General features: G+C 49.6%; 1 protein-coding gene across 3 annotated transcripts; it reads left to right on the top strand.

Moving 5' to 3' along the window:
• Positions 1 to 2,752: 2,752 nt before the first annotated feature.
• Positions 2,753 to 23,712, top strand: LOC139049045 (monocyte to macrophage differentiation factor 2). Of its 3 annotated transcripts, none has more exons than XM_070524159.1 (9): positions 2,753 to 2,930; positions 5,271 to 5,652; positions 12,950 to 13,018; positions 15,990 to 16,071; positions 17,261 to 17,418; positions 18,313 to 18,387; positions 18,757 to 18,858; positions 20,450 to 20,519; positions 22,372 to 23,712. In XM_070524159.1, the coding sequence occupies exons 3-9, from the start codon at positions 12,966 to 12,968 to the stop codon at positions 22,606 to 22,608; spliced, it is 777 nt and encodes a 258-aa protein (XP_070380260.1). In that variant the 5' UTR covers positions 2,753 to 2,930; positions 5,271 to 5,652; positions 12,950 to 12,965; the 3' UTR covers positions 22,609 to 23,712. The 3 variants fall into 3 exon arrangements, with proteins under 3 accessions (XP_070380260.1, XP_070380261.1, XP_070380259.1); XM_070524160.1 differs by having other exon boundaries at positions 5,211 to 5,652; XM_070524158.1 differs by lacking the exons at positions 2,753 to 2,930; positions 5,271 to 5,652; positions 12,950 to 13,018 and adding an exon at positions 15,152 to 15,296.
• The last annotated feature ends 2,942 nt before the right edge of the window (positions 23,713 to 26,654 follow it).

The raw sequence follows: 26,654 nt of genomic DNA, 5'->3' as shown, positions 1-26,654 counted from the left end.
GGTTCCCGTGCGTGTAGGAGAGGTAGGGTCGGTGAGTAGAGAGAGACCGGCTTGTTGCGCTGCTAACCACACACGACGGCCTTTCGGTGTGTCATGTGGGTAACCCCAAGCCGTATGCGGGGCATTAAAGTCTCCTACAACGAGTAAGGGGCACTTGTTTGCTATGCGCTTCGCAAGTGTAAAGAGGCGTTCGAAGTTGCTTTGTAGGCACTTTGGGTGGCTATATACATTTAGGATGAAGAGACTGTTCGCTCGAGCGTGTTGCGGCACAAGCTCAATTAGAAGGTGATCAATGTCTTGAATCGGTAGGGTATGGGAGATGGTGGTGATTGAGCGACTAACTAGAAATGCTACCCGGGAGGGTAGGGGAGATGTGGGCAAAATAGGAGTATAGCCAGGGAGGGTAAGTGGGTTGGAGGGTTCCTGCAGGGCAAGGATGTCGGGCCCCGTTGCGCAGGACAGCAGTTGGTGGACCACATGACGCTTCCGGCGAAAGCCCCGGCAGTTCCACTGCCAGAGTGTAAGATTACGGTTTGGAGCTGCCATCATGAGAATCGATAGCAGGGGAAGGAATAACGGGGGGGTGGGAGTCGTGAGCTATGACAGGCATAGGGTTGTCGTTTCCCTCCGTTGCTTTAGCCTTCTTGCGTCTATTTGGGGTGGGGTCCCGCTTCGGGAGGGCGGTTGAGTAAGAATTGAGCTGGGACTCAAGATCGCTACATCGGTCAGAGAAGCCTTGGGTTAGCACATCTAATCGTTGATTAAAAGAAGTATTATCTTGCGTTAAGTGGATTACCGCGTTTTTGAGCGTTGCACATTCCTGGTTGATGTGAGTAATAGCGGCCTGCAATTTTGCCTCAAAGCGAGCAGCGAAGGACTCAAGCAGGGTTGGAATGTCGTCTCGTGAGGTAGCGGTGGGGGGAGTGGGTGCTGTGCATGCAGTTGCGTTTGCGGAGGGTTCGTTGTCAGCTTCCATTGCTAGCAAATCAGGAGAGGAAGTAGGGTTGGAGTGACTGGGTAAGGTATGGGCGGTGGGTGGGTTGGGGGTGAGAGGCTGGTATGCGGCAGGAGCGGGGGCAGGTGGAATGGGAGATCCAGAGGCAAGAGCACTTATCTGGGTTTCCAGTTTGGCGATATGTTGATGAAGGGCGGCGGCTTCTTTCCGGGCTGCTGTAGCTTCTGCTTTGGCCGCCGCTGCCTCCTCCTGGGATTTTGCAAGGGCGTGTTGCAGGTTGGGAGTCGCCGTCATGGATGGCATGTGCTTGTGAGAAGAGAGGGGAGTGTCCCAGGCTTGCTTCAACGGCGCTGTCCAGGCTTGCTTGTGTTGATTGGGCGACAACTGGGGAAAATTGTCCCCGGATGTGATCAATTCTTGATGCCGCGTTTGTGGGTGGCTCGGCTGTTTCCGTGTCTGGTGAAGGTTTCGTCCCTTGCAGGATCCCGTGCCGGTAAGGTGAGGGCCCTCGCACAGAATGCAATTAGGCGTGCAAGGAGGTTCTTGTTGCGGATGTTGTATCCCACAGCGGGGGCAGAGATTGGTCTTGGGGCTTGGGCATACGTCATGACGGTGACCCGGTTGTCTGCAATTTGTGCAGGCTTCCGGACTGCCGCGGTATTGGGTGCAGCGGTGGATGGCTCCCATGTATTCGATGGAGTTCGGGACTGCGCTTGCGTCGAAGGTGATTAGGATGGAGTGCGTCTTTCCCATGCGTCGGGCTGCTAGTATGGTGTGCTCTGGATTTCTTCTGACCAGGTCTTGGTAGAGTTGCATTGGGGTCTCGTCGTCATAGGCGTTTGTGATGACTCCTCTGGTAGCCCCCGGTGGGGGTGCCACGTAAGCTGCGCACGGGTAGGTTCGGTCTCCAATGGTGAGGGAGGTCAGCGTCTTCAGAGTCTCGGCAGTTGGGAAATGTGTTGTTGCCATGGTGAAAGTATTGTTGGTCGGGTGGATGCGAAGGCAGAAGTCGTCCGGTAGAGTGATTTGGAGCTGGGTCTGCACTGCCTTACTGAGTCGAGGTGTTGGGATGTCAAGGAGTCGCACTTCACCTCGCGGGCGAACGACCACTCTAATAGCGTTGGGTGGGAGTGGCGGCAGTTGCTTGCTGCGTTGCACTGTGAGGCGAGCCTCCTTGGTTGCAGGTGGTAGGCGGGCCGGCGTCTTGCCGCTGCTAGTTGCGGCTGCTGCGTCGGGCGCCGCGTTCCTGGCGTTCGGGTTTGCTGCCTCGGAGGTAGCGTTGTCTGAGCGTTGAGGTGGTTTCGGCGAATTGGCCGGTCGGGAGGCATAGGCTTTGTATATAACTGGTGTCCAATCGTCTGACTGGAGCTCTTGTGCGGTTACGGTGTGTCCTTCAACCGTTACTTCCATGTTACGGCTGGCGTCGCAGGCGGAGTGGCGGAGTCCGAGTGAGGCTTAGCTCGACGGCTGAGCGTCTCTCCGGAGCTGGGGAGCCGGAGTCGTCGGGGTCTCGGGGCGAGCCGTGCCGCCCGCGGTGCCTCGGGGGCCCCCGGCTGGGTGCGGCGGTTCGGGCCGACGTACGTGCTGTGGAGCAGTGTTCAGGCACGTCTGACCTCGACGAGCGGGCGTGGTGTTCTCGGCGCCGAGGAAGAAGACGACGGAAGGGGGGGCCGTCTGCGTGCCACCGCACATGTGTGGCCTCTACTTCTAACCATACGGAAAACCGCCTGCTTCTTGGCCAATCCCCCATAGTGGGTACGCGCCACTCTCGACGCCACAAGACAAGACAGACAAGGCATCGGCTTTCACCGCCGCCGAGCCACCATGGCGGCTCGCCGCCCCAACCGCTAGGCCTGACGCCGGAAGCCGCGTGGGCGGTGAGCAGACGATCGAGGAACTCAAAACCCTGAAGTTCGCGCGGCCCAGCCGAATACCCGGAGCATCCGCGAGTACCTATCTGCGAAGACACAAAATTGTGAGTCTCGCGCTCGGCTTCGTCACATATAGTGTATAATCCGTCTACCCTCCGTTTTTTTTCTTTTTATTCTGACAATTAAACAAACAAACAAAAAAAGACATTGCACTTACCGGTCGCTGCTTTGTTCTCGCTCGAATTTCGCAACAAGATTGCATTTCTTTTCTTGGTCCGCATCGTTTAGAGTTCTATGTAAGGTACGAAAATCTGTGCCGACCATGTGTCTTGTGCGTAGACGTCTCTGTAATGCTTCGCATTATCCATTTATGTATTTATTTGTTTGAAATCTCTGACTTCGAGTTAATATTCCAGCTGTGTTCACTTTAAAGGGGTTCTGAACTACCCCTCCTGCTTGGTGTAAAAAAAACAACAAAGGTAATCCGCGGATAGCATACGCTGCTTTGAACATCTCTGACACAATGTTAATTGTTCTAAAATGCAGCGCCCCCTGGCAGCCCTGTTTGTTTTGTGTTGCTGCTGCGCCATGACTGGTGGGCAAGATATAAGGGGCCGCAGTAGTCGCGTTAGGGCGATAAAGATGTGAGTTCGTCACTACTAGGCGTGCTGGCCTGTTTCTTCGGTGGCTGCGTTTCACGGGCCATACTTAATCGTATCAATCTCAACCAAGTTTTTCAGTCATGCGAGGTGCGTAAAAGGCTCGCAGCGCGAAGTCACCTTTCTCTCAAACGCTCTCTTCTCAACAGACGCCTGCTCCTCAATCATTCTTTTCTGGGCGCTTTATTTCGTAACACATCCCATACGCGGCTGCTATTGGCCAATACCGGACATCAATCAAGAAGGATGTTTGGATCAGTGCGTTTCTTCCCACTATTGCTGTGCATATTTATTGACTAAGTTTAATAAACAGGCTGAAGTAAGCGAAAATGGTGCTTTCGAATTTCGACAAAAACTGCATACTTCAGGAAGACGTCGACGGTCTTATACGCTTGGCCGCGGCCGCCCGCGTAGGGATTAAAATTTGGCCAACCTGCTTATCGCTGTCGTATAGTCGTCGGGAGTCGCTAACTTCGACTAGGTTTGAGCACTGAACTATAGCGTCGAACCACGCGAAACTTAAGACCAAACGAAACCACACAAACGAACCAGACGAAACCACACGAACTTCCGGCCGCTCCTCCCTTGACGCCTCGGCAGACTATTGATAGCGCTTCAAAATGCACAAGTTGGATGTGACAACTATCGGTCGCTCAAGCTGGTGAACGACGAAGCCGGTGCGCACCACGTGACAGTCAGACTGGAGCCCATATGAGCCTGAGCATGCTCTCAAGCTCTGTCGTGCATGAAGTTGCATGTAGCTGCGGTCTGCTACGTCGTGGCCTCGGAGATTTGCGCGCACTGGCTGACCAGTCGGCGCGCAAAAATCTCGGAGGCTATTGTATTGCAGATACCGCGGCCGCCGCGGGCCGCCGCGACGAGTCCACTGGGTGAGCGCACTGCGGTTCGCTGAGGACAACTGCGTTTGGCCTACGTTTCGCCATGGAGGAAGGAAAATGGTTTATTTCGTTCCTCCATGCGTTGCGCTAAAGCTAGCTAAAGCGCGTTGTAGGCGCCAGAATCGGAAATAGTTACGTCTACGTGAACACCCCAAATCAAATTTGAACTGCGCGCCACGGTGACGTTCAGTGGGCGGAGCGTTGTGGGCACACCCCGCTTCGCCACAGCGCACGCAGCGCAAGAGCGGAAGCACCCCGAAGGGCGTGTTTGATTGGTAACAACTCAGCCTTTGCTGAACGCATTAAAGTACGTTTTGCGGCAAAGTATTTCTGAAATAGCATATCTTAACTTCAAATGCATTTCTCCACTTCGATAAAAGGTGCTTCAGGGTCCTTTTAATGATTGGCGTTGCCTTTGGAGCAGACTATGTATACCGCACAACTAGCACGTTAACGTTAGCGTAAGCATGCGGCGCAATGCAAGCGCAGCCGTGACAGCATGCATGCACGTTCAAAATGTGACGGCACCGACACGTCCATGCTGTACCTAAATGCTTTCAGCCGCCCACCATACGGCCAAAAACAAGGCCTTAGAGATCTATTTCCGCTGCACTGAGGGAGCTCCGGCTTCAGTCGTCTGCTCGCGACAACCACAGTCGGGGGGAAGTCCAGACGGCGAGCATCGAGCGCCTCTCATTTTTGTCGCTGCCATTTGCACTCTATACGCTCTCTCTTTCCTCCATCGATGGCGTCACTATGACGTCACTCTATCTGTGCCTTTTTTTACCGATTGCGCCGCCCTGGCCTCCTTTCTTTATGTTTGTAGTATTATCCTTCTCCTCTTCTCTTTCTCTCTTCCTATCGCGGTTCGCGCTCGTCGGGCAAGATGGCGTCCGGCGCGGGCGGCCTCCTCCTGCAAGTCGGCTTTGCGGCAGCGCTGCGGCGCCGGCGGCGGAAGTGAGCCCTCGCGGACGCTGCAACCGCAGCCGGCCAGCCCATCGCCCGCACGTACACGGCTGCGCGGGCCGCTCTTGTTTTCCTCGAGACCCGGGCGAGACACCGACGGCAGTGGCTGCGAGCCGTGCTCGTCGCTAGGCCTCGCGACGCCCGTCTCCCGTCTCCCGAGCAACGCACCCGCGTGCCAACTGCGCGCACGCACTGGCGTTCATGGTTAGCCGTGACAGGCGACCGGCCGGTCTCGACTTTGACGGCGACGAGATGAAGAGGGCGAAGCTGCCGGATGACTCGACTTCGTCGCAGGAGGACAGGTGAGACGCTCCGGTTGCAACACCGCAGTGCGAGCGGCCTTCGTTACGTAATGAATATCTCAACAGCATAACGCGCTAACAGAACCGCGCACGGAGAAAGTATGCACGCGTGATCGACGAACTCTTTCCGTGCGCGACCGTTGTTAGCGCATTGGTTCTTTTATCGAACGGAGAGTGAATTACAAAAGCGTTTTATTGACAGACATCGGAATTCCCCAGTTCATGTCATGGCAACGTTTGCTGCGACTGGTATACAAGTTGTATCAAACAAGCTCTAGGTTTTCTATTTTTCGGTGAACGCTTGTCCGTTAATTATAGTTAAATGAGTGACATTGTCTATTATTGACATGACACCCCCGGCACGCCTACACGTTTATATCGAGATGTTTGTTTATTTTGTTAGCTGTTAAATGAAATATTTTCCGAAACTATGTATCGCACCATGTAGCGGCTTTATTTTATTTTATAATTCGGAATTTACATTTTCTTGTTTTGTATATACCTCGGTGTACTGTCGACTCTTGAATTACATTTTTTTTTTCTTCAGAATGCTGTCTTGCGTCACATAGCTTGTCATTCGCACGTTTATGATTCTCTATTCATTCTTTTTGCCTCGTGTGTGCAGTTGACTTCTGCGCATACACTTCTCGCGCGAAGCAGAAGACCAACTTGCAGTGATAATTATTTCCCGAACTAAGAAAGCATTTTAAACGGGGGGATAATCTCCGCGAAGGCACAACGCAGCATTGCATGCGACGTGACCTTGAACTGATCTTATGACATCTTCGTGACATCCTCATGACATCCTCGACAAATCGCACCGTTGCGCCGCACCGCGTAGTGTCCTGGAGTCGAGATGGCTGGATGACGGATGGATGGATGGATGCTATGAGCGTCCCCTTTGAAATGGGGTGGTGGGCGGCGCCACCAAGCTCTGTTTGTTATTTTGCATGATGTCTTGTCTATCCGTTAAATTTGTTTCCAATTTCTTACGGACGATAAATTTCCAGCGTCAAACTTTCTGAGCCTTTATTGGGGTCTTCGTTTTTTTGTACGCCTGCGTTAACTGTTTGTGGTGTCCCCACTTTCCTGCCACAATATCCCCAACAGCCGTTTGTCGAGGATGCCATTAACCTAAAACAACGTGTGAGATCACGTGTTCTGTTCGATTTTTCTTCTCTTGTAGTTGCGTTCGTACTTCACTACGAGCCCCGAAAATCTTGTACCAAGATGGCCGAATTTTTCACCATCTCTGACGTTACCAGATTGCGAAAAACAACCTTAATTAATATATGGGTGCCTGTGGTAACTATAGCATCTATTCGAGGGATCGGACGTGAGTTACTTGTTATCGCTGCTTACAACACCGCGAATTGAAATTTTAGAGATTGCGGGAAAGTTTAAGTTCCTGCAGTCAGCATACCCGCAACCTTGTCATGTGCATGACTTGTGTGCCAACCCCTTGTTAATGCTTCAGCAGGTACTATGGGCAGAATGATGTCAATGAATGAATGAATGAATGAATGAATGAATGAATGAATGAATGAATGAATGAATGAATGAATGAATGAATGAATGATTGAATGAATCGTCGCCACCATGATCAGCAGCAACACCAGCAGCCAGTTGTTATGTCCACTGCAAGGCGAACGCCTCTCCGAGAGATTTCTAATTACCCCTGTCTTGCGCTAGCCGATTCCAACTTGCGCTGGCAAATTTCCTAATTTCATCACCCCCACATAATTTTCTGCCGTCCTCGACTGCGCGTCCCTTTTCTTGGCACCCATTGTGTAACTCTAATAGTCCACCGGTTATCTGCCATACGCATTATATGGTTTGCCCAGCTCCATATCTTTTTTTATTCTTAATGTCAACTAGAATATCGGCTATCCCCGATTCCTCTCTAAACCACGCCGCATCTCTTCTTATTTCCTAACATTATTCCCCTAGCATTCTTCGCCCCGTCGCTACTGCCCGGTCCTGAACTTGTTTGCGAGCTCCTTTGTTAACTTCCAAATTTCTGCCCCGTATGTTAGCACCGGTAGAATGCAATGATTGCCCACTTTTCTTTTCAGCGACAGTGCTCAGCTCCCAGCCAGGATTTGGTAGTGCCTGCTGCATGCACTCCAACCTATTTTTTGTGCTGTAAATTTCCTTCCAATGATATCATGAATGCTTATATATTGTGTAGTTATTTGTATAGTTATGGGTTTCTCCGCCTGCTTAAGTTTCTGTATTATAATTTCCTTGTTTTATTTAGTTGGTAAGTTTGTGCAGCCAGTCTTAATCACTTTATTCAGTCAGGCTTTCAATGAATGAATGAATCAATCAATCAAGAATGTAAAAGGTTGCACGCAGTTCCCTGTTCACTTTATGTTGATCCTCGTCATCCGATCTTCCCGCTCTGGCTTACGTAGTTACGTACATATATGGCTTACGTAAGTTAGGAATCGACGTAGTTGCATGTGTTTCCGGTAAACCAGTGAGTGCTGAGCTGGAAACGCTTTGCTCACAGACTTGATTTTTTCTAGCGCAAAAAAAAAAGAAGATATCCCCAAGCGTACTGCAGCTTAACGACACAACTGGCACATCTCCCCCCCCCCCCCCCCCATAAAGAAGAAAAGTAAAAAAGCGATTACGTGCTGACCCATGCAGTGCTTACGGGCCGTTAGGTTAGGTTATAAGTCTCGCCGCATGAACGCTGATGCGTGCTCAATTAGGAAGATAAAAACAGTTTCAATGGCAAAACGAATCTATTGCCTGCTTTTATGCGCAACACAGTCAAGTTGACAGCGTTTTCTCGGTGGGCTAATTTTAAGGTCGAATAAGGAAACCTAAATTCTGCAGTTCGATATTTCAATAAGAATAAAAAAAGACAATGAAGAAAACCGAAAGAAACCAAACAAAAGGAACATCCAATTTATCTTGCGTTTCTCTCGACCTTGACCTCTCTCGTCGCGGTTGCTGCTCAAGGTCAAGCCACTCGGTAACCAGCCGATCCCTTCTGGCTACCGGTGTCTGCAACCTATAGCGTGACGTTCCCTTCTGGCTACCGGTCTCTGCAACCTACATAGCGTGACGTTCCCTTCTGGCTACCGGTCTCTGCAACCTATACAGCGTGACGTAAGGCGCTCGTTCAATCCAATTTGCAACATGGCCCCGCGGTTTTGCGTTGACCGGCTATAGCCAGGAGTTATTGCGATATCGATTTCCAGCCTGTGGGTATACTCCGCCGCACGGCTCGGGCCCGTGCTGCAGCCGCCGGTTGCGTGAGCTGCCGGAAACGAGGAAGTCGTCGACGATGTTTGCCCGAAGCCCTATACACGCTCTGTGACGTCACTCGAGCCCGAGAAAGAAACACTCGAACGAAGCGATCGAACGCCCTGTCTAAAAGGTCACACTGTGCGGGCGTCCTGCAGTGTATATAGCTCTCGTAAAGGTACCGTTCTGCTGTGTTTGCGGCGATTTTTTAAATGTTGCCGGTTCGCGAAAACTCCCTATAAGCGGCAATTTGAAGCATGGAGTTTCCATACGAAAAAAGTTACTTGAAGGAAATCTGACGCTTGTGGTATAACAACAACAAAAGAAAAAGGGAAATTTTTTTCTTCGAACTGCTTAGTGGGTTGTTGAGCGACCCCGTAGGTTTGGGGTACTCCGAATTAATTTTGGCCCCGTGGGGCTTAATTCTTTATAACCTCCACCACATGCACGCGCGGTACACGTGCGTGTTTCTTTTTTTTTTTCGTTTCGGACCCATAGAAACGCGGCCACCGCCGCGGGAATCGAACTCGCAACCTCGCGTTCAGCTGCGAGACGCCATGTATCAACCGCACTCACCGCGGCGAGTTCAGTAGTGGACTTACGAGAACTGCAAAACGCGGTCGATCAGCCAGGAATGACGGGTGGTGGAGCCAAACACCTTTACAACGAAATGACCTGTATAACGAATGATTTCGGAGGCGGCCCAGAGCACTTCGTTATAATGTCGTTCGACTGTACACGGATTGGCTCAGACTTCGTCTTTTTTTGGCTTCGAACGGCTCTTCTGGCTTTTGCGAATTGGTCGTTTTTACCCTATTCGTCGCGCTATAAGCGAAACGATTCGCTACGCGTAGTGCAGATCAATAGCGCGCGTGAAGTCACCTGAAACCACGTGAATCCTCTCCGCCGTATCGCTCGGCGGACAGGATTGTGCGAGTCAGAAAATGGAGTATGTGCAGGTAACGCTTGAGTTCGGTGGGGTCATGCGGGCACCCCCCGGGAGCCTGCGTGCTCCAAACTCCTCAGTCTCTACAGTAAAGCTTTTATTATGATGATGATTATGATGCCAGTCAGATGATGACGTAAGAGCGCGCATTCGCGAAGGCGTGTACAAATAAAGATGCCATAATCGCTTATTAAATACTTTGTTGATCTAAATCCAGTAACTACTGTTTGCTGAATTACCTGCTGCCGGGAACACCTCCCGGACCCACCGCGGCGGCGCTACGGCTTATGGCGTTAAAATTAAATTTTGCGGTTTTACGCGCCAAAACCACGATCTGATTATGAGGCACGCCGTAGCGGAGATAACGTGCACCTAAGTCTTTGTACACGAGTGTTTTCACATTTCGACCCCACCGAAATGCGGCCGCCGTGGCCGGGATTCGATCGCGTGACCTCGTGCTCAGCAGCCCAACACCATAGCCCGAGAATCAATCAATCAATCAATCAATCAATCAATCAATCAATCAATCAATCAATCAATCAATCAGTCAGTCAGTCAGTCAGTCAGTCAATCAATCAATCAATCAATCAATCAATCAATCAACTAGTAAGTCAGTTAGCTATCTATAGACCGATCCACGCGACCGATGAAACACTCAATCTGTCAGTCAGACAATATATCAATAAATTAACATATTGGCCTACCAATCGGTCAGTCAACTAATTCACTCAGCCAGTCAGCCAGCCAGTCCTCAGTCCTTCGATCAATCACTGAACAAATCAAACACCCAATCAATGTATCATTCATTCAGACAATATATCGATAAATTTAAGAATCGACCAACCAATAAGCTACTCAGTATACTGACCAATCACTCAACCGACCAAATATCCAATCAGCCGTTCGGTTGATCGCTCCCGTCAGCCAGTCAATCGATCGACCGACCAGCAATGAATGAATGAATGAATGAATGAATGAATGCTTTTTGGGGGGGAACTTGGCACAGACGATGGCACCGCGTTGTGCTCCCCGCGAGATAACCACCTCGCGCTTTGGACGAAGCGGCGTGAACGTCAGCGCAAGACAATGTATATTTTATTACAGACGGGGCACAAGTAACGAACACAGTCGGCGCAGCGCGGGAAGTACGCGTGTGCCGAGTCAGGACGTGCAGTGTTCGTCCGGTTTGCGTATCGCGACGGTGTTTGCGCGAACTCTGCCGACACGTTTGCGTCAGAGGAAGGTCGAGGAGCGGCTTCCACTCGGAGGAACCGGAAGCTGATCTCATATCCGGGACGATGCACCGAAGGCTTCCTTGTTAGCGAAGTTCTATTATTTCTTATTTTTCTCGAGTGCGAAAGGCAAGCTAGGCGTAGAAATATTGCTTTTCTATAGAAGCGGTGTTACAGTCGCTTTATTTATTTCTTTGATCGTTGCGATTCGTGAGGCGTCAAAGCGGGGACGTAACCTGCGGACCACGGAAAGAGAGAAGGCTATACTGGCACATCGGAGGAGGCGACCTTGTGTGTTATACTGTGCACTTATACTATATACTTATATACTATACTATGCTATACTATACTATACTATACTATATATATATATATATATATATATTGTCACGAGAGGAAAAGCCAGTCAGTCAGTTCTAAGCGAACGGCCGTTTACAGTTCGTTTTCGCAGCAGCTACCACGCACACTTCTTCTTCCTCGACAGCTAGCGTAACTAGCGCGTGCCATTACCCCTCCCTCCAAAAAAAAAGAAAAAAAACAAATAAATAAATAAATAACTAAAGTTGGGGAGATGTTAAATGCCACAAGGAAAAAAAGAAAAGAAATGAGAAAGACAACGGACGAGACGACAGGGGCACGACAAGAAGTGTGCGTGGTAGCTGCTGCGAAAACGAACTGTAAACGGCCGTTCGCTTAGAACTGACTGACTGGCTTTTCCTCTCGTGACAAACTGGTGGAGGTGCTGGGTACGCATCCATCGTATGCCTACGGGTCCTCAACCAGCAGCTACCACGCACACTTCTTCTTCCTCGACAGCTAGCGTAACTAGCGCGTGCCATTATATATATATATATATATATATATATATATATATATATATATATATATATATACGCACTACGTACGTCCGCGTCTTGTCCTTTATGCTCGTCAGTGTAACACTAAGCGCAATATAATCATGAACTATATACTTTCCCGACAAGCTACATATGTCATCCTACTTCAGGCAGCGGCGCCATTCGAGCTGACAATGCAGTTTCACTCGGACAAAAAAAAGATGAAAGAGGGGAATGTGAGACAGCTTTAGACACCGTTGACGCGCTCGTCATTATAAATGGCTCTGAGCCAGCGTCTTGGAATATTCAGACTGGTGGTCGAAATTTGAACCCTTAACGCAGTGCGACAGCTACACACGGCTTTAAAGCTGGCTTAAGCCGGAAAGGACTTGTAGCATTTCTTTCCACGGTTTACGCGCGGGGGGTTAGGGCACGTGCTTTGTGAACTGTTGCAAGCAGGCGCAGAAAGCTTGGATTCCTCTACGTCTTCTAGCGTTTTTCAACAGGCGCTCGTGCTCCAGAGTACAAAGCGGATTACGGCGGCGCTTAGGGAGCTCCCGCGTGAAAGCTTTCAATTCCTGTATAGCAGCATGAGTTTGGCAGTGTGATAATTAGGTCGTGAAAAAAGTAAAACAAGGCTTGCGTGGCCAAAAATAAAAGGAAGGAAGGCAGCAGACAGATGTTTCGTCTACCTTCTACGTCGTCGTAATCATCATCATTCGTGTCCACTCCAAGGACGAAGGAATATGCCATCGATTTCTTTTGCGTCAGCTGACTTTCCGATCCCATGCCGAGAGATTTTGTAGTCTTGGCCCACTACTTATCCATTGCATTTGTACAGGCAAGGCAGGGCAGGCCAGGTAGGTAAAAGCAGGCAAGCAGGCAGGCAGTAGGCAGGCCTGCAGATATCGGCGAACGCTTTCGTATGACACCCGGGCATTGCCGCGTGCGCGTGAACATCAGCGTTGCAGCTTGGAATCTGCATTGCCCACGTGACTGTGTTATCAATCCTGTATTCGCAGATGACGTGCACCACAGATGGCGACCGCAGGAGTGAACGGCGCCGTGGCACGGTACCGCTTCTACTCAAGGTGAGACCGGCAGGTGGCGCTCACTGCTGCATTTGGGTAAAGCCCCTTAAACCTTGTAAAGTAGTGCCACGCTTTGAAGAATGCCGCCTCCTCCTCACGCGCTCTGGCCGAGGCCGACGCCGCGTCACTATTGGCCTAATAGCATCACGTAGGCCATCGCGCCGTGCATCAGCGCCATTTTTGCTCGAGAAGCGTCTACGGAGTGGCGAGGAGCGCATGTTGGCGCCGGTGCTACGCTCGAGCAGTGTAGGCGGCGCCACGGTCGAGGAGGGAGCGTGAAAGAGAGGAGAAACGAGGAGGAGTGAAGGCGGAGGAGGAGAGTGTTGCTACTTAAGTTTAAGGGGCTTTACATTTGGGTGCATTTGTGGAGCATTCCTGTGTATGCTATACAGGGACACTACATTTGTGAGCTCTAAGCCGTTTTTCCCTCAAAGGTTTACTTATATAGTCTACAGCGAGCCTTGGTAGATAATCTTAGTCTCAGAACAGTCTATGGTAAGTCTTCTGTATAAACGTTCTTTGAAACCGGCAGACAGTCTAGACATCTTGGAGACTTAGGGCTTGGCTCCCTTGCAACATCATGAACGATACCCGCGGTTGCATCTCGTAAGAAAGTCAACCGAAGAAACAAATAGACAGTAGACCACGTGCTTCGACCATGGTGCTCTTTTTTTACCTTTTATCAGGATTCCTCCCTACCAGACAGTCTTCCATGAATACCTCGATTTCAAAGGGACAGTCGAAACGCAACAAAATTTTAACGACTTCAGTAATGGCTAGTTATCTGCTTGATTTATGTTAGTTGGCTTAAGTTGGAGCTTCTGTTGTGGTGCAATTGATAATTATGCACGTTTTCAAAAAAAGTTTTTACACATTTATTTGACTTACTGCCTACACACTTTCTGCAACAACCCTCTCCGAAAACTAAAAACGCAGGTCACAGCACAACGTAACTTAAGACGTCACTGCATCGTCCGTGACGTCAGAGCAGCTGCCATTGCCATGACAGCACTAGCCTCCATCACAGACCTCCGAACAAGCTCGGGTGCCCAGCAAGACCACGGTTATGAACTACGCGCGCTTTGCGAGACCCGCCATCTTTCTTGCTCCACTGCGTCTGTAGACGTCTACAGGAGGGAGCTATGGCGTCAGGCACCTAGCCTAATCGGCGAGCCCACCTCCACTGACAACACCACTTCCTTCCTAATATTGGGAAGCAAGACCCTCCATTGTTGCCGGATCTACCGAGGCATTGCTTTGTTTCACGATAGTTTTTTAGTGTCATCGTCATCGCGGTCGGTTCTCGCCACTCGCTCTACTCTTCCCCATACTGTCCACGCGCTCAGCGCTGGAAATTACAGCTTGTCTATTACGCGTTGATGGCCTATATCCCATGAGTCTTTCCTTTATGCCTTTTATGTGACTATGCTTCTGAATAGTCTGGTGACCGCTCGCTCCTAGTGTTCTTTTTTTCCTTCCTCCACGCTGCAGAAGCTCCAGCTGAGCATCATCGCTCACGCCACCTGACAGAGTACTCATCCTGCCTTCTTTCATCCTCCATTCACTCCTGCCGTCACACGGGCGAATTCCGATACTGTGGCGTATCGTTCGATGTGCGGATGTAGGAAGGACCAGAGAAATTAGGCGGAGGAGGGGAGGGAAACAAAAGCACGCGCCCGTCTTTCTTTTCCGTTTCTCTTTCTTTTCTTCTTCGGCGGGAGGCAGTGTACGCAAGCACCCACGACAGAGAGACGACACCGCTCCGCTCCACTGGCCCACAAATGTCGGCACGACGCGCTACGCGTGTAGTGTCACGTAAGCGTACGCGACACCCGAAGCGATCCACGACGCCGCCGCGCTGATCGACAACCCGACACCGAATCCGCTAGGTGCCGCTGCCGGCGCATGCCACCGTGATCGCGCTCCATGGGAAGGGAAGCTCGCGCATACAGTCACGGATATAGACGGCAGCGATGGCGCGATATTCCCCGCGGCACTTCTTGCTTTTTGTTTAGCATCGTCTATTCCTCTCGGGCGTTTCTGCGGCGTGGATCGTCTGACCATACGGCAGAAAAGGATGTGGCTTGGCTCGGCTCTTCGCGCCTTTCGCCGCACTTGTTGCTTCGCCGCCTTTCGCTTTGGCTGCGCTCCTTCCGTGCAGTGCGGTAGACTGCATGGCGGCGGGCGTACGCTTATTAGCGACGCGCGAAAGACCGATGTGCGCGACGGTGCGGAAACCGCGATTAGATGCAGACCACAAGAGCGCTCGAGGATTCAGGTATATAGCTTTCCTTCCGGAAACGACAAGTGTGGTTTTTCCTTGAAGTTATAACCTTTTAGCAGCAGCGGTTTCACTTAGTTGTTGCCTACAGGTATACTGTTTTTACGTGTGCTTATATAAGCGGGCTGTCTGCTGTGGTTCACAGTGCTTCTACAAAAAGAACCGCTAGAGGGAACTTTGGCGCTGCGGCTGTTGGGCTACCAGGTGATCAAATGACGGTAAATAATGCACGTTTCGCGTTGATCTTTGGGCATATCGCTTCGGGCATTTCTGTGGCGTTTCTTATCGTGCTTTACATCGTTCGGAATTCCGAGCGGCGATTGTTTTCCAGACACGGCGAGGCCACTAAATAACTCTGTCCGCGCACACGCATATATGCGCATAGCAGACTGTGGCACCTGTGACGCAACATTCCGCAGTAAAATGAACGCAGTTTGAAAAAGTCAGAAATCCGTTTGAAAAAAAGAAATCATAAGGGTGAACGTTAGGCAAATCCACGCGCTATAATTAACCGTCATTCCCACGCTGGTGGACTATATATGTGGGAGCTCCCGCAGACATCAGCGCCAGAATTCCCCCCTGGTGATTTTTGAAGGAACTTTCTGCTGTCGTCGTATCAGGGAGCACTCCTCCTGCACCGTTGCAAGGATAGCGGGCCGGCAGTCACCGAAGCCTCGTTTTCGTTCGCAGGCTGATGAACCCTCGGCCGACTGGGAACGAGCCGTACGTGCCGACGGAGCTGGAGCACGTGGCCAACATCATCACGCACGCGGTCAGTGCGGCGGTGGCTGTGTGACTTCTCAAGTGCACCGCGATCGGGGATCAATACAATCTTAAGAACAAAGGAACACGTTAAAACTAACTCCTCCGAAGCGGAAGTATAACTGATTGTTGCATATTTGATCAGTAGCCAAGGGACTTTTTTTGTTGTTGTTGTTCTTGCGCACGTTGTGTGTGTGGCGGGCTGGGGAGAGGGAGATAAGGTAGATTATGGGTAAAGAAAAATATTTACGCCGTATACAGCACTACACTCCTCCGAAGCAACGAGTATAAAGGTGAGGCCTCTCCGTTTATTATTATTATCGTTTACGGAATACCAGAACGCACGACAGCAACGCTGTTAGCAGTACCTTATAATGCTTTCTTTTTTCAAGAGCAACGCGTATACGCGTAGACGTAGACGTGAACAGCCGCGTTGGTGGCGCCATCTTGTAGCGCAGAGTTTAAGTGCAGAGAGCTAATGGGCAATCATCGTGCTTAGCTGCTAGTGTAAAGCGTCGGCAGGGACGCGCAGTTCTTTTGTTCTCCGACGAGAACACCACTGTAACAAGAAACATATGCAACGCGTTGTGATTTGACAAAAGCCCACAAGATATCGCTACCAGTGTTGTTACACTGCCTTCCAGGTCTCCAAAAATTCGATATTGTGTGAAGGGCCGGGCGTTTGCGGACAAGGCTCTAAAGTTGTTCACTGTTGAGGACGCCGGGTCACCGATCGCAGCAACAGCAGTGCCTCTTGTAGTGAATTTTGGGGAGAAACTACTTTGGGAATTTTTGTGAGAAGGATTCGCACCGGGGCAATTGACAAGAGGTCCTCGACTGGCGAGCCGATTCACGGCGAGCTCGAGCTGAGCGTCGCCACACCGAACTGTCTCGCGACTGCTGTCGTTCACGTCTGCTCGCACCAACCATGGCGACGCAAAATAGCCGTCACCGTATTCCAACGGCCCGCTTCTGCGCCGCTGATTGGTCCAGCAGCTTTGCGACTCCAGTCGCCGCGACGAAGAAGAATCGCTCAGTGAATCGCCTCACGAAACTGCTTCTTTTCTGCCAAATTCGGTGGACTATTTTGCGACCGACTTTTGGCCGGTCCTCGACCTCGGTCAGTCGCCGGTGTGTACGCCCGCCTTAACGCTGCTATGTGTCTCACCGTTCCCGTTGTGCACTTTCTCGGCGCGCAGCTGAGCATCCTGCCAAGCTTCTTTGCTCTCAAGTTCCTGCTCCAGCGCGCCCACACCCCGGCACACCTGACGGCCGCCGTGGTGTACGGAATCGCCCTGGTCTTGCTGTTCGTCACCTCGTCGCTCTTTCATTCCATACACTTTCTCGGAAAGCTCAGGTGAGGGTGCGCCTCACAAGCTTGCCGCCAAGCATCACTAAGCGGAATGCTAGGCATATGATAGATAGATAGATAGATAGATAGATAGATAGATAGATAGATAGATAGATAGATAGATAGATAGATAGATAGATAGATAGATAGATAGATAGATAGATAGATAGATAGATAGATAGATAGATAGATAGATAGATAGATAGATAGATAGATAGATAGATAGATAGATAGATAGATAGATAGATAGATAGATAGATAGATAGACAGACAGACAGACAGACAGACAGACAGACAGACAGACAGACAGACAGACAGACAGACAGACAGACAGACAGACAGACAGACAGACAGACAGACAGACAGACAGACAGACGGACGGACGGACGGACGGACGGACGGACGGACGGACGGACGGACGGACGGACGGACGGACGGACGGACGGACGGACAGACAGACAGACAGACAGACAGACAGACAGACAGACAGACAGACAGACAGACAGATGAAAGCAATATTACCTTTAAAAACACTGTAGCGGGGGGCCCCGAATTAATTTTGATCACTTGGGGCTCCTTAACCGGCGCCCACATGACACGCATTTATTACCCAAAGTAATTCTTGTTAACATTAGCACGTCTGCTTGTCTTGCCTGCAGCGGAAATCGAGGCCTGTAACATTTGTGAAAATATTTTTTTTGGTCCTCATTGAGTGCGACGACAGCGCCATCGCACATCCCTTGTGTTTAGCTCTCCAACTTGATGTCTGTGGTAATTAAATACAACGCATCGGGGATCACGGTAGTTGGATTAATCTTTTTTCCTGAGCCATCGTTTTCTGGCTCAACCGAGCAAGGCACGCATTTTTTCTCCTAATTTGGTACACGCACTTTCCCGCAGAACTCTCAAAATGATCTTACACCGGTGCGACCGTGCTGCCATCTACATCTTCATCGCGTCTGCCTACACGCCCTGGTGAGTGCACCATTGCTTTGGCTCCGAGATCCATCCTTTCACTGCACTCACCGCCGATACAGCGAAGTAGAGAAAGCAATGCATGACGCTATAGCTGAGGGCACTGACAATTCGGCTACCAACATCCAAACAAAATTTATTTGGGACGGACAGAAATGCGGATGCCGTTTCATTTTCTGTTGGCGGGTATACGTCGGTGGGATGCCTATAAGCAGTTTACAGACTGCATGAATTTAATTTTAGAACGATATATCCAGTAGACAGCTGATTGTTTACCTACAGGCGGATACGTTGGTGAGATGCCTATCAGCAATTTGCAGGCTGTATGATTCCACCCTTCGTAACTGTGTACATCCCGCTGTGTCGCAGGCTGCTGCTACGCGAATACAGCTCGTGGGGCCAGAAGCAGCTCTACGTTGTTTGGTTCCTCTGCGTTCTAGGAATCACCTACCAGAACATCTTTCACGAGAAGTAAGCCTCGTGCAACTCCCATGTTTTTTTCCCTTTTTGCTGTAGTTCTACCCTGCACGAAACTTGTTACTGTCTATGGGTACTCTACATCCAAACGTTCAAATAATCTGTAGCTTTGATTCAAACTGTCCTGTAAATTTTTGCTCACACTACTTCTGGTTCCCCGTACGCTTCTCATGTGGACCAGTTAACATCTTATGACTGCTTACTTTTCATGGAAATTGTGCAAAACTTTATTCTGAATGTATAGAGCTTTTATTCAAGCTGTCTTATTAGACCTCCTATTGCACACTTTCTTTGTAGGCCAAAAAGGTGCCACTATTACGTCAGTGGGCGAACAGGGAAGCCTCAACCAGGAGCTAACGTACGCTTCGACAAAATGACTGGTCTTCGTCGAGGCTTGCGGCATTCCTTGTTCGCTCACTGTTGATAACTTCAAGCTAAGTTCCATCTTCCCGTCGCCATGTTGTATCGTTTAAATGACGCAGTCGTTTGCAGCGAGTTGTAGCTTAGTTTCGTAACAAAACGTTAGCTGCGGCACTTGTATTGCGTGATTTCGTTCACGTTTCGTCTTCTCCTGCTCGGTCAGTCAGAAAGGCTGTTGTCGACAGATTGCCAAGCAATCCTTTTAGCGCATCGGCTTTTCGTTAGAATAGGCGCCACGTTATCGACATGCTGAATTCCAATTGCGTGTTTTTTTTTCTTTGCCTACAGCCAACTGTAAGTACTCAGCACGTAAATTGCGGCTAAATTTTGCGTTGGGTAACATTAGGGCAATATTATTTACAACTGGCTCACACCTTTTTTCCTATATCGTTCTTTATTTGTCTTCTGTATCTTTATATACTTATTTTTGGTTTCCGTTCTGGATATTCTTATACCGAATTACTGGTCCATACGCCGTGCCAAAAAAAAGTGGGTCCTTCATCGAGGTAACGTTAGAGTAGGAGCAAGATGCTAAAGAAAGTAAATGCACCGAATAAAATAAGGGAAACAGTAAAAGAAAACAGAGTAGTATATATAGTATATGCAGAACACATTTTAGTATATACTGGGGTTGTTGACAAGTTTTAAATCACATCAGGAAAGGCCACGCATTCTTATAGTAAGAGATCTTCCGTTTTCCCTTGCTTCGAATCTCACCTGAACTACTGAAAGCTAGCTTCACTGCAAGCACACAAAGGTTGCGGTGAAACTTGATTGGTGCAGCATCGCATAGGCCGTTAGGGAGGAAAAATAATGAATTGTTATTTTAAAATAATTATAGTATTTGTGCGCATTTTTATTTTTCTAGTATATAAGAGCACAAATAATAAGTTAGCATATGACGGAACTTCAAATATGGTCCTGAATGACTATTTCAGACTGTGTTTGAGAAGTTTTGTTTGTTTATAATAGATAATGTGTGGGATACATTGAGCACTTATATGGGCGCTACATATACATTGGGCATAACTTGCGCGATGCTTCATTACAATGTGAGAAATTTCAGCACACAGAAGGCGGCGCACATTGTGGGAAATCAAACTTTGGTCGAGACAGAAATGGCCCACCTTCGGAACGAACCTCTTTCTTTCTCTTCCCACTACAGGTACAAAACTCTCGAGGTGCTCATCTACATAGGCTCAGCCGTGTTTCCCGCTTCCGCCACATTTTCGATGGTAAGGGCTCGCTTGATATGAGGGCATGGTTCTCTTTCGACCCCATTGAGAGCATTTATCACACGTACATATCTGTAAACGGGTGAACAATTGACTGATTTTGGTTGACCAACTGACGGATGTATTGGTGAATCGTGTGTTAATATGAGTTCATGGGTGTGAAATGGATCAACGTGGATGGATGGATGGATGGATGGATGGATGGATGGATGGATGGATGGATGGATGGATGGATGGACGGACGGACGGACGGACGGACGGACGGACGGACGGACGGACGGACGGACGGACGGATGAATGGATGGATGGGTGGATGGATGGATGGATGGATGGATGGATGGATGGATGGATGGATGGATGGATGGATGGATGGATGGATGGATGGATGGATGGATGGACGGACGGACGGATGGATGGATGGATGGATGGATGGATGGATGGATGGATGGATGGATGGATGGATGGATGGATGGATGGATGGATGGATGGAGGGGTGGGTGGGTGGGTAAGGGGATGAATGAATGGATAGAGTGATGTGTCGGTAGATGAGTAGTTAGATGAATGGATGGATTGATGGAATGATGAGATTAGATGGATGGGTCGGTAGGGAGATGGGCGGGTGGGTAGGTAGATGGATGGATTGTCGATGGAGTGGGATACTGTGAATGAATGGATAAATTAAATGTTGGATAAATGTGTCGGGCGGGCTTCAAAGTCACCAGATATATGACAGAGACTGGGATGGAGGGCTTGGTATTTTGACCACGTGATGTCAAGCTACAGCGGGATGCACTGACGCTTCAATTACCACGTATAAGAATTACATTTTTTCCACACTGCTGACAAGTGTTACCTGGTACACGATAGCATCTCGCCACATAGTTTGAGGAAAGCGGCGCCATGCAGGGTATCTGCTAAATGAATACTTCACTGCCGCTCGGATTCAGTCACACAGTTTATACATTTGCTTCGAAGTGAACAGTTTCATAGGTTATTAGTGACACTTTGTTGCTTCGTTACCATTACACTCAGATTTCTTGTGCTAGTAATGCCCGCCTCTTTAAGCAATCCAGTTTATGATTGTCACAGAATTGTGCAATTTGTCGCCCGCGCCACTCCCGACGCGCCCTCAGCCCGACCTGCTAGCGTTGCTCGAAAACGATCGACAACCGGATTTCGACCCGACACGCCAACTCGACCCGGCATCGTCGCGTTCATGTAATCGCAGCTAACGGTAATTCGCTTCAACTCCCGCGGATTTCTCAACGTTGTCTTAAAGAAGTACTGAAATGACATTTCCAACTTGTCATTTCCTTTAAATGAAGGTACAAGCCCTCTAAGCCTTAGAAAAAAATACTGGCATGGACTACATCAAAGTGAATAATTTATCATAATACTTGCTTCTGCGAACCAGTTTCAGTCTTTTCCCAGCGTCATGACGTCAGCGTAGGCGTCATGACGTCACGGTACGTGCACCGTCTCGCTCCGTTCCTGAGACGGCGGCTGCACCTATAACGCGAACGCAACCAAAATCATAACCTAACTGTATTGCTACGCAGCGTCGGCGAATTTCGTCCCGCGTCACGACGTCACGACAGTGTCGATTTCGCAGGTCCAGAATTTGAGGCCAATTTTAGCCCGAAATTAAGATATATAACTGTTTCTGAGCCTCCACAAGACTTTCACATTGAGCGCGATTATTTTATACGCCAGAAGCACGCGTGGCAGAGCTTCTACAACTTGTAAAATGTGTGTCAGCTGCCCCCCCCCCTCTTTTTTTAAACTCTGAACACGTTGTCCACCCCCCCTCGACCCTTCCCCAATTCCCCAACCGCCCGTGCTTCGCTCGCAGCGGCCTCTGACGGGCCTCAAGGAGCTGCTGTTCGGCGGCCTGCTCTACTTTGTGGGAGTGGTGTTCTTCAAGTCGGACGGCCGGGTACCGTTCGCCCACGCCATCTGGCACCTGTTCGTCAACGCGGCCACGCTGGTGCACTACCACGCCGTGTACCGGTACCTCTTCCGGGCCGCCCAGGTCGCCCAGGCCACGCAGGCCGCCCAGGCCGCCGCGGCCCACGAGCACCACGACTAGCGGCGGTCGCCGGAGATGCGGTGGTGACAACTGACGAACCGTCGTGTGAACAGGCGCGACGTTCAGCGAACCATTCCTCCGGAACTGGTCTCGTAACGCCAACGGCCGCTGCGGTTCCCTCAACAGGATCACGGTCTCGCTCGGGACCGATTTCGTCCACGCCTGGTCGTGTCCCGGACCCACGCCTGCACAAGGAGCTGTCGTCTCTTCTGTATGGCTCGTGGACTGGCCTATGTCGGCGACTATAGATTCTTGTTGCCAGGGGTACATGCTGTCCAGGTCTGGACGAGGTCTGTACGGAGGCGGTCGTCTCCGGGACTCCTGCTGGCCCCAGGACAAGCTTTCTTGTCTCGAACCGGTCCTCCGCGGGGCTAGCTGGTCTTGTCCAGGACGGAGCCTTTGTCCTTTCCAGGACCGATGCTGACTTCAACCACGAGTTCACTATCCTGGTCGTGACTATGGCTCCCTCCCGTCCGTGACCGGCGTTCTACGGGAATGACGTGACTCTGCAATGGCGGGCATTCTCTCCAAGACTGAAGAAGTTCTGCAGGACCAATCCACTCCGCAAGATTAACCGGTGATCTCGCGACTGACTGTCCACTAGATGTAGCCGCCGGGCGTCTATATAAGAAGCCGCGTAGAGATTAACGGCGGCGATTGCTGTTTACAAGGGATGCGCCGCATGGCGACAATGATCTCAGCTAGAGACTGTTTCTTTTTTGTTTGTTTTTAAACGGGGTGAGCGTTATGGCTGTGATTTAAAAGATGGAAGGGTTCAGCGGGGATGACGACGATGACGTTTTGAATAGAAATTGTGCGCTGTTGTTTTAAGTGCGCGTGATGTGCAAAAAGCTGGTGGGTTAGGCTTAGAAGCCGAAGTTAGAAGATATGCGAGTATTTGCCGCACTCTGCAGTCGCCGAATAAGGTGTCCCATAAGGGTCATAATATGAACACCTTGTGTGCGTCTTTAACATGTACAACTGGAGGCATGCTTTGAACTAACGACATTGCTCTCTATAGCCACCATCTCGAATTGTGAGAGAGAAATCGCACACCTCAGGCTTTAGGGTGCTATAATAAATATATATATTTTAAGGAGCTGATCCGGGCCAGTGCAAAGTCGTGTTCTCGGACGACAACCTTCGGCAATGTTTATTAACGTGACGTAACAGTGAACGCTGTGGTTTGACGTAGTGGAGGGAAGTATTTGAGGATTAACGGCACTGGTGCTTTTGCTGCTCGTCGCATCGATGCACGATGCGATGCGGAAGAAGAGAGAAAATCGGCCTTGGCGAAGTCGGAGAAATCATATAAACATGCAGAAAAAAGAAAAAAGAAAAGCCAGACGGCAAATATACTTTTTCGTAGGCGCTTCTTCCTCTTCAAGCTGTCTTAATACAACAAAAAGAAAAAAAACGGAGAAAAAAATACGTCAGATAAAGAAGCGCATCCGTCTGGTCTTCTGTTTTTGTCTTTGCGCTGTGAATTTCTTTGAGTAATTACAAAGAGGCCTGTTCACAAGCCTAAAACCCAATGGCTCGGCAGTTAGTACACCACGTCCGTTTTCAATTATTTGTAGCTGATCGTCATACACCAAGAGCAACATTCCCGAAAGTTGCCGTTTCAGAAGACGGCGTCAGCTTTATTATGCACGACTATCATATAGTCGCGATATTCTCTATGAGAGCCTTTAAGGGGACACTAAAAGAACTCATGTCAGATTGGTGGATTACGCTTTAGATAGAGAAATCACTAATCAAGGAGGGTAAACGAATTTGGCTGAAATCCGCGCGAAACCGTAGCGTTGACAATTCCAGGTGTGACGTCAAACATTTGAAAGTGGAGCTTTCAAAAACATCTAGCGCGAAAAAAACATACAAAATTATTTCATAGATTTTATGTGATGCAGTGCAATTCCACCCCCCCCCCCTCCCACCCCTATTTTGAACATGACCAAAAATTCTCGACCAAATGTCTAAGTATTATGCATCACTGGAATCTCTTTCATGGCTCTCATAATGTTACTGCGCCTATTTTACGGTGTTCTTGATATTATAGAACTGCGAGCTAGCGTTGCCGCTAACAGCCAGCCATCTGGTACTCTGAGATAGAAGAAATGTAATGTGCTAGTGCGTATTGAGAAACCTAAAGGATGAAAAATGTAAGTTAAGCAGTACTAATAAATTACGTGACACAAAACCAAAACAGTCACTCTTAGCGTGGGAGAGGCTCGCTAAAGCCAGACAAGACGCAAGGACTAGAGACAGGTGGCGCCACCGCCGTGAATTTCCCGCACTAGTTCGCCGGGACGTTACGGATTTTGACGGCGACTGCTTGGGGCTAGTTAACTGCGTGAAGAATAAAAACATGCTGCATTGTATCCAAAAGAAGCCGAAGACTGAACTTAGCAAGTTTCGGTAACGTTTACTGCGCCACAGAAAGGCCCAAATACGAGAAAATGCTTTCAAATCTGTGACGTCACACTGACGTATACGACGCTGATATTTCGGTGCGAAATTTAACAGAATCTTTTTTCTTTTAGTGCGAACCTCTTAACGCTAAACTAACGAAAACAGAGACTTTAGAGGATGCGTTGTCACGGTAAACTGGGGTTGCTATTTAGTGTCTCTTTAATGTGCATTCGTAGCTAGGCACGTTGCTACAAGTTGCGGCTACCATGACACGGAGACGAGATACTCAGCGCGCGTCTGGGCTCAAAGATTGAAGACGTCTTGCACATACTAGAAAGCTAGAACCACAATGCCAAAGCGTGCTAAAAGAAAGAACGGCTAGCCAGAGACGACTTGCCCAAAGCGAATACGATCTCAGGCGTACAGCTTCCGACTTAAACTATGCAACGCATGCCTAGTTATAAAGTCACGAAAGAGAGTGAAGAAATTGGGAAGCACACTATTTTTTACGGTGCTCAGTCCAAAGGGGGCGCTTGTGCGTGGTGCGATGCACGTGTTATACATGGTGCGAAGATGATGTCCTAAGTGCAGCCTTAATGACAATATTTTGAGAATGAATGGGGCTGCCTGGACAGTACTAGGCGCTCTAGCCGCGCTGATAGGTGTGAGTAATGATATTGGTATGAACTCGTCCTAAGCCTCACGCACGTACAAGGACGTTGACTTGATGAATGATGTCTTGTCGACGCGCATGCGCATACGCAGCCTCAGTGATTTTCGTGTGCGCCAAGGAAAGAGGCTTCGTGAAGTATTAAGGGTTGACGCGCCGGGCTTACGAAGCGACAACCACATGGAGCGTAGTTCGGGCGTATCTCACGCGCAGTATCGCCGTGCGCGTATCACGGCACTCCATGAAAAAGGCGAAACAGCAGTTTCAATGCATTTCATGCAGCTGCTGACTAAGTGGCAGCAGCGTCGCACGCATATCGTGTCACACGTGGGCGATAGCGCGGGTCGCAATACACGCGGAGAAGCAGCGCGTGAGATGCGCGTGAAATACGCTTCATGTAGTTGCCGCTTCGAGCTGCGAGTCGTTCTAAGAATACGGGTGAGAGGTGATGTATCGGACGTTTGCTTAGAGCTACGGGGACGTACGAGAGAAGTTATCTCAGGAACGAAGACTGATGGCTATATACTCTTATGACAGCGCTATAAGGCGACTTAGAAGCGATCTCGACGTCATCATTTCTTCGAATTACGTGATCGTAGAGTTGCCGTTTGTAGACTCGAAGGAACACGGCGTACATAGCAGACTACGGATTACGTGGTCGTAGAGTTGCCGTTTGTAGACTCGAAGGAACACGGCGTACAGAGCAGACGACAGATTACGTGATCGTAGAGTTGCCGTTTGTAGATTCGAAGGAACACAGCGTACAGAGCAGACGACAGATTACGTGATCGTAGAGCTGCCGTTTGTATACTCCAAGGAACACGGCGTACATAGCAGACTACGGATTACGTACGTGATCGTAGAGTTGCCGTTTGTAGACTCGAAGGAACACGGCCTACAGAGCAGACGACAGATTACGTGATCGTAGAGTTGCCGTTTGTATACTCGAATGAACACGGCGTAC

Source organism: Dermacentor albipictus, chromosome 8 (genome assembly GCF_038994185.2).
Source record: "Dermacentor albipictus isolate Rhodes 1998 colony chromosome 8, USDA_Dalb.pri_finalv2, whole genome shotgun sequence".
In the NCBI taxonomy this organism is placed as follows: Eukaryota; Metazoa; Arthropoda; class Arachnida; order Ixodida; family Ixodidae; genus Dermacentor; species Dermacentor albipictus.
Note: the sequence above shows the minus strand (reverse complement) of the source record. Positions and strands in the feature narration are given on the sequence as shown.